The sequence below is a fragment of the Emys orbicularis genome, chromosome 2 (genome assembly GCF_028017835.1).
Source record: "Emys orbicularis isolate rEmyOrb1 chromosome 2, rEmyOrb1.hap1, whole genome shotgun sequence".
Taxonomy (NCBI): Eukaryota; Metazoa; Chordata; order Testudines; family Emydidae; genus Emys; species Emys orbicularis.
The window spans coordinates 269,932,973-269,945,702 of NC_088684.1; the positions used below are offsets into that span (position 1 = coordinate 269,932,973).

Sequence of the window (12,730 nt, forward strand, 5' to 3'; positions counted from 1 at the left end):
TAAATAAGAATAATGCAGAAGATCAGCAGCTTTATGGTTTGTAACGGCCACCCTACTGCACTATCATCCATCATATAAGATGACCAAATGCACATCACTTTTTTGGTATAACAGAAATAAAGCCATTTATCAGATCGGCACTGATCTCCTGGTGACTATTGAAATAAAGCAGGGCACTGTTGCAGGATTGATCCCTCAACTTTGCTTGGCCTGGCCATCTATCTTTTAGGTGCCTGATCAGAACTGGGGCCTTGATTAGCAAAAAGCCCAAACAAACAAAAAACAATGACAACCACTCAACAAATCTATCAAACCCACCACAGTGGATAACATGATGCCTACCTTGCAGAAAGTGTCCTCATCATCTTATTTTGTGTAAATCTGCCTCCCCATTCTTAGAAGCCTTCTCTTCCTGTGTCATGTCATATAACTAACCTCAATTGCAAACCACTTGGGGGTAGGGACACATCTTTGGTCTCTCTGAAAAGTGCTGCACACCCCTCTTGTGTAATATACAAGTAATCCTGAGGTTGCTTAAAGGAGCAGAAGACTCTGTGCAGTGAGACCATCACAAGGATTCACAAAAGGAATTGTGGAAAGAATAATATATAACTTAGTGCCACAGACATATTCAAATGTCCTTAGTGAGGGTGCTGACCGGGCCAAGAAACAGAACTGATGGCAGTTACTAAAGGAAGAGTCCCATGTGCTACTCCTATGGGAGCAGCTGTGCTCAGCAGTAGTCCAAGCCAGAGTGTATCTTTATGAAAATAATTAATACAATTCATTCATCTCTGTCAGAGCAATTACCTTCAAATTCACAGCCCAGTAGTTCCATTCTCAGCCCCAGTCCTCCATGTGTGGCTCTCTCAGGGTAGACGCGGATTAATCTGGTTGTTATGGGTTCAAAAGTCCGTAGCTCAGGCGTATCATAGTTGGTGTTGCCTTCAAAAGTCTGCAAGGCATGACAAATGCTGCTTGTTAAAAAAAAACGATCACTTTCAACAATTGTATTTTTTTCTTTAGGTCTCTAGCATTTGAATTGGATGAGAAGTAGGCCAAATCCTACCAATTTAATAAGTGCCTGACACTCCTTTCTTAAATGAGGAAGGAACATGTAGTTAAAGCTTCTCTGAAAAGTGACACATTTCATTTTTCATAAACTCAGTAGCAACCAATCTATCAGGGTCATAACAGGAGCTGAGTGTCTAATGAGACATGTTTTTAAATGACACTCTGATCTGGGGTTTTACTGGGTGACATTTTCAGCACTTCATGGGGGGAAAATGACTGAGGAAAAGATCCTGTCACCTTTTAAGTAGTTATAATAATAACCCAACCATTCAAGAGAAAACTTCAATCTGATTTCCCCTAGTGACAGAGTCAGAGTTTCATAAGTTATAGTTATTTCAAAAAGGTGTAAATTAAACTCCAGGAGCAGTAGCTGCAAGAGTTCTTCCAGTGAAACTGGTCTTGAATAAGAACAAAGAAAACTACCTACTGACAGAGCTGCAAAGAGTACCCAACAGAATCTAAGAGGGCAAAGCAGGTTGATGGACATGTATTTGGGACAAAAATCTCATCTCTCAGCAGCATTGAGGATCCCTTCGCTATACTGCAGCTTTCAACTGCTTGTGACTCCTGCTGATGTCAGTGAAATGGAAGTTCTGTATATAGATCAAGTTATTACTATTTATTATTTGTATTTCATCAATACCTAAAGGCACCAATTGTGATCAGGGTCCCATTGTGCTAGATCAGGGGTTGGCAACCTTTCAGAGGTGGTGTGCCGAGTCTTCATTTATTCACTCTAATTTAAGGTTTTGTGTGCCAGTAATACATTTTAACGTTTTTAGAAGGTCTCTTTCTATAAGTCTATAATATATAACTAAACTATTGTTGTATGTAAAGTAAATAAGGTTTTTAAAATGTTTAAGAAGCTTCATTTAAAATTAAATTAAAATGCAGAGCCCCCCGGACCAGTGGCCACACCTGTGCAGTGTGAGTGCCACTGAAAATCAGCTCGCGTGCCGCCTTCGGCACGCGTGCCATAGGTTGCCTACCCCTGTGCTAGATGCTATCCACAGACAGCACATACACAGTAAACAACAGTTCCTGACATGAACTTACATTCCAAATATAGAGAATAAAGGGTAGGAAAAAGGAAATATTATTTCCATTTTACAGATGGGGAACAGAGTATTAAGTGCCCAGAATCATACAGGAGATCTGTAGCATTGCCAGAAATGGAACCCAGATCTCCTGAATTCCAGCATTACTCATAAAATGATTTCACTGAAGTACAGGATAGACAAAAGAACAGAGCAACAAATTGTGTGTAAGGCAGCTGAGAGTTTATTGCATAAGAACTGGCTGAATCGCAATACTAATCAAAATCTCCTTTGAACTGGAATCCAAATTTGAGATTATGGTGACATTTAAGGGAACTTCCAGCTCTCAGTCATTCAGGATGAAGCTTTGTTTTTGCATTGATAAGAAAAGCAGCTGCCAGATACCCTTCTTATTTGGATGAGACCACAACTCAACATACAGCACTTTCCTGCTAGTGATCCAAAGGCAGACAAAGCAGAGGCTGCAGGAAAAGCTGATTTTGTATTTCAATGCAGGGATAGGCTACAGGAAAAACTGATTATTGATTTTTTTTCACTGTAATTCTAAAAATGCCACCTGTTTTTGGTTTAAGTTTCTATATAGTAAATAAGTGGCTCCCAACCCTTTTTGGCAACTGTACAAGTTTACTCGACTGAGGCTTTGGCTGTACCAGCTAGTGCCCTGCTGCTTCCTATTCAATTGTGCATGGTCTAACCCACAATTAATCTTGGGCTGTTTGGAGCGTCTGAGAGACTGGCTTTGGAGCACACCAAGCCTTATTGTGGAGTGAACTAGGCACAGTTAAATGGGTGGTGTACATATGCATATGCAAGGCCTTGCAATAAATTATTATTCTAGAGGACATGCTTCTGCTCCTTTTGAAATCAATCACAGCAAAATCTGGCCCTAAAGAGGGGAGTTGAGTCTTGAGTATCAGTCACAAAAAAACAATAGTACCAATAATGGTAAATATACCAATAGCTGGGATTAAGAGCTGCTTATAAAAATGACATGACCCTCACTCTCTATGGGAGACTGGATTTCTGAGATTTCTTTCAAAGAGCACTAGGTCGGCTAGTGTTCTGAGAGGATTCAGAAGATTTCTGTCAGGAATGGGTACTCAGAAGGCACTGCGATTTGTATCTAATTAATTTACAATTATTAAGGCTTTCTTTTTATATTTGTATATTAATACAGCTCAAAAGGTCAGAGTAGCTACCTACTGTATGAGAAAGAATATGACAAGCCATTTTATGTGTAAAAGTAGGCAGACATATGTTATCTAAGGAATCCTGACTTCCCTTTTAATAATAGTCTTAATAGCAACATATAATAATGAAAACTGTGTTATAAAAGACATCAGTACTCAGCACTGACACCTAGGCATTAGAATTTAATAGGCATCTAGAATTATATCGAATCATAATTATATTGAATCATTGTCTTTTGTAGTATAGACCTGCCTGTGATTCAGTTTTGACTGTTCATTTCCAACACACACCACTCTTCTTTGCAGGGGCGGAGGAAGGCACATACAACAAAACATGATTGTGAGTTGTGTCTTTCATACAGGCTGTCCCATAAAATGCTTTATTTGGTTACAAAGAAAAACAATAACTCAGTACAAGGGAAGCTAATAAGTGTTGGAAAGAGAGAAAAGATATAATCCTAAATGACATTTTTAAAACAAAGTCAGCCCAGCAGATGGATTAAGGAAGATTGTTCCAGGTGGCAGGAGATGCAAAGGAGAAGATTCTTGCAGCATCAGTGGCCAGAAAGCACGGAAGGAGAGTGAGAAGGTCAGTAGTAGATGAGTAGAAGGAGTCAGGAGGGAGAATGGAAAAAGAGAGAGAAGCTTTATGATGTAGGTAGGAGCAAGTCCACGGCGGGGGGGGGGGGGGGGGTTACGCAGAAGCAGGGCAAACATAAATTGAATCCTAAAATGAGTGGGGAGACAATGAAGTTGCCTATGGACTGAAGTGATATATGTTTCTTTGTACATTTGAGGTGGGTGGAGACATGCTGGAGTCTGGAAGAGCTGGAAATTGAGGAGACCATGGAGAAGAGAATTATAATAGTCCAAGTGAAATGAGATGAAGGCATGGATGGGGAGATAGAGTAAAAGAGGTGGTAGACACAGGACAGTGTTTTATACCCATGATATATATTGCTGATCCACTTAGCTTTTCAGAATTCTTTCTTTACTTGTATAGCATGCAATTGTTTTTCAAAGTCAAGATTTTACCCAAGTGAAAATGATGTGTTTCATTTCATAAAACAGGGATGTTTCCAATCCACTTTCATGCTGGGACTCAATATAGCTAGCATTCCGTACAGTCCAGCTTTATTAACATTTTTAAAATAATACATTCATGTATTAACATTTTAAATCCATCAGTTTCCCAAATCCTAGGATTTATCAGATTCCCTTTTAATAAAACTTTTTCTAAGGAAGAAAATGTTTTGAATTTTTGGGGAGGATTTTACTGTTATAAAACACAACATTTTTTAAAAAGCCATTAATCTGGGAAGTTAATTTCTGATAGCAATGAAAGCTCTGGATGGACTTAAATGGGTTAGCTAGCATTCTTTTTTTGTCAACGTTGTTAGCTTTTGACAACAATGGCAAGTACTTGGATTAGAAAACAGAAGGCCATGTAGCATACGGTGTACCATTTAAAAGCATATGGCAACATTTTTTTTTTCTCATTGAGCCATAGTGTGGAAGTACATGTCAAAACAACATCCATTTTAACAGAGAAATGGTTAGATCTCAGTATTGATTTACACCCTCTTCACACTTTATGGTGAAATCACAACTCATAGTAACGAGAAAGAGTAGTCAATTTCAAAGGATGACCCCATTTTGTGTTTATCCCCAAAACAAATGTGGAAAAAAAGATAATCAACTAAGAAGGACTCAGGACTGAGAAGGACTTTTCTGTGGAGTTACAACAGAAAAGAATGAAACCCAATATTTACAAAATGTGCTAAGAAAAGCTAGTCATGGGTCCACTTAGCCACAGGACTGGAAAAAACATTCTCTCTTTCTTTTTAGGACACACAGGTTTGCCTAATGGATTGATGGGGCCAGAGGAGAGAACAGTCTTTATACCTGAACTCCAGACTAACAGAACTGGGATAAAGAGCAGCTAAGCAGGTGTGTGGAGTTTTATGCTGCATTTGTCATTGCTCTTCCTCTCTTGGGGATTGGACTAGATGACCTCCTGAGGTCCTTTCCAACCCTGACATTCTAAGATTCTATGATTCTTTATTCCCTTATTGTAGGTACAATTCATGATTCTTTGTCATTACCATGCCAGTGCCAGCAAAGCATTATGCCCTGCACAGTGAATGGTGATCTCTCTTAAGGAATAGAGTAGGAGGCACAGGCAGATTATGGAGGTGACAGTGTCCTTTTAGGCAAAAATATCTAATTGTACACTCTGGGCAAAGATACCAAAATGGCACATGAGACTAAATGGATGGGATTTTGGCTAGATATTTTTAAAACATTCCAGAGTGTGCATCTAGGACTGGACTGAGGCAAATACAGTATTTGGGGCCTGCTGTTGGTTGTTGATCTCTTTTCTTCCTTTTACCAACTCAGTCACACAACAACCCACTTGGTCATCTGTCTATGTCATTTCCTCCTGAGTAAAGTTTTTGTTATTTCTGCTCAGCCATGTGTGACAGTTGCCTTTAGTCCCAGACAGGCTCCCAAATCCTGCACTAGTAATAATATAATAGTACTGTGCGTTGAAGGTGGGGTCCATATTTTATCAAAATCATTTGGGAGTTTTCATTGATTTCAATGGGCATTGCATCAGGCCTTACAGAGCACCTCTATCCCAATTCACGTTACATACAATTCAGAAATCCTCAGATCAGCCCTTTGAGGTAAATAGCATTGTCCCCATTTTACAGCTAGGGAAAATAAAACCACAGACATATTTAGTGATATGCCTAAATTCACACAAAGCCAGTAGCCAGGCTAAGAATAGAATCCTCCAGCATTTCTTTTCAGCATTTGTCACCACAGCATTGCAAAGGATTCCGAGGCATACCTCAGACCCACAGCATGCCTGCTGCACATGACTGAATAGAAACAGGGATCACACTCATTTGCAGGGGATGGTGAATAAGCAATAGCTCCATAGCAGTGAGGAGCAATTTGGGATTGGCCTGCTGGAGCCTGACCACAGTCACAGTACTGTTTTAGTAACATCCTTTTAGATTTGCTGCTGAAGAAGTCTTCCTATTTAGCCTAGACCTAGGGTCACCTCAACACAACCCTTTTTCAAAGATTGGAGCTATGCAAGGGCTTTGTAAAAGGGAATTCACGATGTAGTGATTTCTCCCTCACCTTTATCTTCTTCTTACTGGCATCCATGATCATTTTCCAATCGGATCCATTATTGCTGTAGCCAATCTTGAATTTTTTCATGAACACTTTGTTTTCTCGGTGCTTGCCTCCCTGAACAATTATACCCCGCACTATTTTCTCTTCACCGAGGTCTACTTGAAGCCATTCCTTCGTATACGAGTGAGTAGTTGGTGGCAGTGCCCAGCCTGAACGGCTTGTTATAAGACGAGCATTTTCTGGGATCCAGTTTCGATCAACTTGACTAGATGCTGTAATCTGAGAGTCGGTAATGAGTCCAGACACCATACCCAACATCCCAGAGCAAGGATAATCTATAGAAGAAACAGGCCATGTTTAACAGTTAATTTCTGCAAATTTGATACAGCCATAGCACCAAAGTAGAAAAAGACATGCCACAGCCAGTTCAAAGAATATAAGAAATAACTTGACCCTTTCCTCCAAACTCAAATCTCATTTTGCTTGAGTCTTTAATTTAATTTATTTTTTGTTTACTTAATTTTGTACTTCCTGGTTTCGGAAGGTAGTGGAAGTACCAAAATACCACAAGTATTTCTGGCCTGATGGGAACCAGGAAGTATCAGAAAACTCATTGTCAACTCTATTCTTATGAGTTTTCCAGCCTGATTGCTAAACCAAGGAGGAGAGAGGTCACATCTGAACTTGTGGATGCTTATTCAAATAGAAATTCCAAACATTCTGAAGTTTGCCATTACTGGTTATTGATCAGTAAAGCATTTTGCAGAAATTAGTAACTGTATAAATTCTATATTATTTTGTTACTGGTCTAGATACTAGGTATTTTCATGTTACATTGTTCTGGCTTTGAAATATAAAGTGAACTCCTTAATAAATCTAATAATAAAGCCCTTGGCCTAACTGGGAATATCTTGGAGACTATGGGGTGCGGAAAGGAGGGCCAGGCGAGAGACTGTCAAAAGAGTAACACATGACATAGTAAAATAATTAAAAGAAAACTGTACCCCGCCCCTACCCTGCCCGTTCTCTGAGGCCCCGCCCCCACTCACTCCATCCCTCCCCCTCTATCACTCGCTCTCCCCACCCTCACTCACTCATTTTCACCAGGATGCCTCAGGGCGTTGGGGTGCAGGAGGGGGTGAGGGCTCCAGCTGGGGCCAGAAATGAGGACTTCAGAGTGCGGGAGGGGATTCCAGCTGAGGCAGGGGGTTGGAATGCGAGAGGGGATGAGGGCTCCGGCTGGGGGTGTGGGCTCTGGGGTGAGGCCAGGGATGAGGAGTTTGGGGTGCAGGAGGGTGCTCCAGGCTGGGAGGTGGAGCCGAGGGGTTTGGAGTATGGGAGGGGGCTCCGGGCTGAGGCAGGGGGTTGGGGTGTGGGAGGGGGAACAGGCTCTGGACTGGGGATGCGGGCTCTGGTGTGGGGCCAGAGATGAGGGATTTGGGGTGCAGGAGGTGGCTCCGGGCTGGGGCTGAGGGGTTGGTGTGTGGGAGGGGAATCTTGGCTGGGGCAGAGAGTGCAGACTCTGGGGTGGGCTGATGATGAGGGGTTTAGGGTGTAGGAGGTGCTCCGGGCTTGGATGGAGTTCGGAGGGCAGGAGGGGGATCAGGGCTTGGGCGGGGGTTGCGTCGAGGAGAAGGTGAGAACTTCGGCTGGGGTGCGGGCTCTGGTGTGGGGCCGAGGATGAGGGATTTGGGATGCAGGAGGGGGCTCTGGGCTGGGGCTGAGGGGTTCAGAAGGCGGGAGGGGGATCAGAGCTGGGGCAGGGGGTTGGGGAGCAGGAGGAGGTCAGGAGTGCAGGCTCCGGGCGGCGCTTACCTCAAGCAGCTAGTGGAAGCAGTGGCATGTTCCCCCTCTGGCTCCTACGTGGAGGCATGGTCAGGCAGCTCTGCACACTGCCCCATCCGCAGGTGCCACCCCCACAGCTCCCATTGGCAGCGTGCGGAGCCCTTAGGTTGCCCCAACGCCTAGAAGGCAGAGGGGGGATATGCCACTGCTTCCAGGACCCGTGCGGAGCCGGGCAGGCAGAGAACCTGCCTTAGACTCGCTGCGCCGCCGACTGGACTTTTAGCGGCTGCCGCCAGGGTCCCTTTTCAGCCGAGCGTTCTGGTCGAAAACCAGATACCTGGCAACTCTACGAGAATAGTCATTTTTCAGAGAACAGAATCATTAAAAAGAAAAAGAAGAAAGTGCCAAATGTAAGTACAACAAACGTCAGGTTTTCAAAATCTTCCTGACACCTACCTGTTATCTTACAGCCATAAACTTCAAATCTCAGCGATATCCCATTTTCCCAGCTTGCAGGTCTGATCCGAACAAATCGTGCTAACGCTGGCTTGGGAAACGTCCTATACATAACATCAGTGGGGTTGACATTCCCTTGAAATACCTTAAGGAAAAACGGTTTTTAAAAAAATAATGTGTAGTTTATAATTCTGTGTTTTACACGTACCAACAATCCGAAGTTTAAACAGTTTTTTGCATGGAGGAATATGTCAATATATTCATAGCATAATTTCTGCAAGCAACTAAGCCTGGAAGATGCCTCTATATAACATACCAGCGCTTAACAGTTTCTCTGCTGTACTGAGGCTTTGGGAAGAAAATTAAAGAAGACACAATATACATGACAATATTGAATGCAATTGTTAATCCATTATAGTTAGACTGGGATAAATTGGATAGGTCCTGAACCTCATGCTCAGATGAGCTGTGCTCAGTGCATCACATGCGGTGTGGGTAAAGGTAGCTATATGCTGCCTAGATACTCCTGTGAGGACCTGTTTGACCCCCTTCTGCCCACCTCCACCAAGCAAGATAGAACAGCTTCAGGGACCATTAGGTGAGCTGAGGATCACCAGAGTGTAGCAATGGTCTGGCAATGCCTCTTTTCTCCTGGCATATCCCTCATGCCAGGAGTCTGTATGGAGGGCATAATGTAGGGCCAGCTACACTGGGTCTGTGCCATCCAAGGATTGTGCTATGCTGGAAAAAACCTCAGCTGCCTGGTTAGGGCAGCTTTATGGCTTCTAAGCTTCACTGAGCTGGTGCAAAGAGGCTGTAGTATGAGTCAGGGTCTTTGTTTACATATGACTCAGAATCAAAGTTCTGGACTGAATTCAGTGAGGAATTATCTGCATTTTAGGTTGTGTAAAAGTTCCTTTACTGAATCAGGATAAAATATGCATTCCTCTTGAGTTTTGCAGGAAATAATATTGCTTATTTTGACCTTCTGTTATGTAAAATCCTTCTTAACAAATACCAAAGTTCTTCTTTTGTCTTGTATAGTGAGGTTTAATCCTTATAGCTGATTGTTTTCAATCTTCTAGGATCCTGTCTTTGACCCTTTAGGCCAATGGTCAAACAATAAGTCCCACAAATAAATATTGTATTGATCTCTGCTTTCTTGTTGATAAGCATGCTCCTCTGTAATAGGGCCAAAACTTCTAAAAGTCTTAGTCCAAAGAAGGTGACTCAATTTCCTGCTTCTTCCTCAAATAGAGTGAAGACAAAATTTCCTGTTTTTTTTAAATGAATGTAGGCTTAAGAACTTCTCCTTTTATGGGAGATTTGATGGTTTCTTACACATAATTCCAATTTTCCTGTCTGTCATTTTCAGTTGCTGCATTGATTTGGTGGGTTAGCTGCATGCAGCCATCAGCTCATCACCCTAAGTTATTCATTAAAGAATTTAATGTATTGGATTTATTATCTAGGGAGAGCTTCTAGACTGATGTCCAGCTTCTGATCCATTTCTTGCGGCAAAATCTTTCCAAGAAGAATGGAAAGACTGGTTTTATTTAGTGGGTGAGTCTGGATGGGCCCAATGATTCTGACTAAAAGGCATGGAACTCCAGGTTATGCTATAGCTATAAACCTTTCAAAATGAAAGCCTCCTCAAAGAGCTGTGTAGTTTCATGAGCTTGTTGCTGCATCAATAGCCCCAGTTCCCCTACCTTTTGGTTTTTGATCAGGGATATAAAAATTGAATGTCAGCCTGGTTTAGTTCATGTAATTTTTTTTTTTTTTTAGTACTCTTACCTACAATATAACATTGCTGTTTTACATCGGATTTGCTTTGACTAGAGAAAAAAAAATGTAAACTCTTCTAACCAATAAATCAGAGCGGTCAAATCTTTTGATAAACCAAGCAGAGCATGTACAACAGCCATGTAAATTGTAAGTTTTCCAAGGAGACTGAATTTTGAGACTAGTTGTGAAAGAGGCATTTGTTCTGAGCACACGACTAACAACCAGGAACCCCTGAGTTCTAATACCACCTCCAACATTGATTTCCTCCATGATTTTGGATGAGTCACTTAATATCTCTATTTCTATTTAAGTTCTTATACAGTGCCCACCATTGTGGCATTTGACCTTGTCAGTTTCCCCTCATTTATAAAACAGGGATAAAAGTACTATATCAAGTGGCTGCTTTGAGGATTAATTTATTATTGTTCATTAAAGTGCTTAGAAGTTTGAATCAGCTACATAAGTGATAGAGATTATCATCATTTTGAGTGGACACTTTTGTTGAAGGTATGAGATAGGACTGTAAGATACAGACATGTCAAGATCACATAGATATGTTTATATATTTATATTACATAACTATGGCAGGACTTCAACAGCCGTGTCTGCTCAAAACAGCTATCTTGAAAGAAGGCAGCATGGAGTAATTCAGTTTCCAATAGGTCACATTAGAAACTATTGGGAACACTGGCTTCTGAGTGAGCATGTGAGTAGGCGTGAGCAGACCACTCATGTGAGTAGGGTGAGCAGAATTTGGCCCTTAAACAAATTACCTTCATGCCCACGATGGCAGATAATGAGGATTTTTCTTACAAGTGGTAAACACTGTTTCAGTTGGAGGGCGGAGAGGGCAAATCCATAGACAAATGGACTAGGGAAGGTGATTTAATAATCTTTATAAGGCTGCAGAGATATGCATAGTCATCTATCTGAGGTACTTATATGACCCCCATCACTGTAGTGTCTAAGAGTATGTCTACACTGCAATTAGACACCTGCGACTGACCATGCCAGCTGACTCATGCTCATGGGGCTTGGGCTAATGGGCTGTTTACTAGCGGTATAGATGTCCAGGCTCAGGCTGGAGCCTGGGTTCTAGAACCCTGAGAGGTGGAAGGGTCCCAGAGCTCGGGCTGCAGCCTGAGCCTGAACAGCTACACTGGAATTAAACAGCCCCTGAGCCCAAGCCCCACAAGCCCGAGTCGGCTGGCATGGGCCAGCCATGTCTAACTGCAGTGTAGATATACCCTAAAAGCCTCACAATCTTTTAACGAATTTATTTACCTAGCACTTCTGTGAAGGAGGGAAGTACTATTATCCCTATTTTACAATGGGGAGCTGGGGCACAGAGAGACTAAAGTGCTTTACCCAGGGTCACACAGGAAGTCTGTTGTGGTGCAGGGAATTGCATTTTGGTTTCCCACATCCCAGGCTCGGGCCCTAACCCCTTGATCATCCTTCCTTTCTCATTATTGTAGCTACTATGATGGTTTACTACTTGACAAGAGTGAGGTGAAATGGAAAAGACTTACCAAAGGTTTATTTCCCTCCTTAAGCGTAATCCAGTCTTCTCCATTGGAGCTGACATCTACTCGATATGATTTCACATAATATTTTTTCTTAGTTTCCTTTGAGATGGCTCCCTGGGTTCCAATGCCAGATACAAATCGGAGAAGGCCTAGGTCTACCTGTGATAACAAATATGGAGATGTGGACAATCTGTTTAGAGCATAATAATGTTATAATAGCAGAAAACAGCCTTGTTTCCAAAGGAGCATAAGGGGTTACTAAAAAAAAGAAAAGTATCCTATTATTGATGGCAATGTGGCCTGTAGCTCCTTATCTGTGACTGTGCATCAATTTATTCCTAAACTATATTACGATAGTATGTGAAAACATCTGCCTTTTCAGTCAAGAGGTATATAGTAAAAGGTTCTCTTTCATATATAGGAGAGGCACCACAGACTCCCATCAACTTTAATGGATCATGCTCCAGGAACTATTATTATTTATTATTGTAGTGACTAGGAGCCTCACTCATGGACCAGGACACCATTGTGCTAAGTGTTGTACACAGAACAAAAAGACAGTACCTGATAAACTTATTTGAAAAAATCCTCGGTAAATACCTGTTCTGACAAACACAGTGCCGTTGAATCATTAGAATTCAGGGCTGGTCAATGCTAGAAAATTCGATTGATCCAGCTACATTGCTCAGCGGTGTGA

The 12,730-nt window shown here is 42.0% G+C and overlaps 1 protein-coding gene across 2 annotated transcripts in view; it reads right to left on the minus strand.

Moving 5' to 3' along the window:
• The window catches only part of NRP1 (neuropilin 1), a 142,677-nt gene that overhangs the window by 32,781 nt on the left and 97,166 nt on the right, over positions 1 to 12,730 (minus strand). For both annotated transcript variants that reach the window (XM_065398538.1, XM_065398537.1), the window contains exons 8-11: positions 12,037 to 12,192; positions 8,717 to 8,861; positions 6,479 to 6,810; positions 811 to 955 (exon numbers count right to left, since the gene is read on the minus strand). In XM_065398538.1, coding sequence (XP_065254610.1) covers positions 811 to 955; positions 6,479 to 6,810; positions 8,717 to 8,861; positions 12,037 to 12,192 — 778 coding nt within the window. The remainder of the gene's footprint in view (positions 1 to 810; positions 956 to 6,478; positions 6,811 to 8,716; positions 8,862 to 12,036; positions 12,193 to 12,730) is intronic.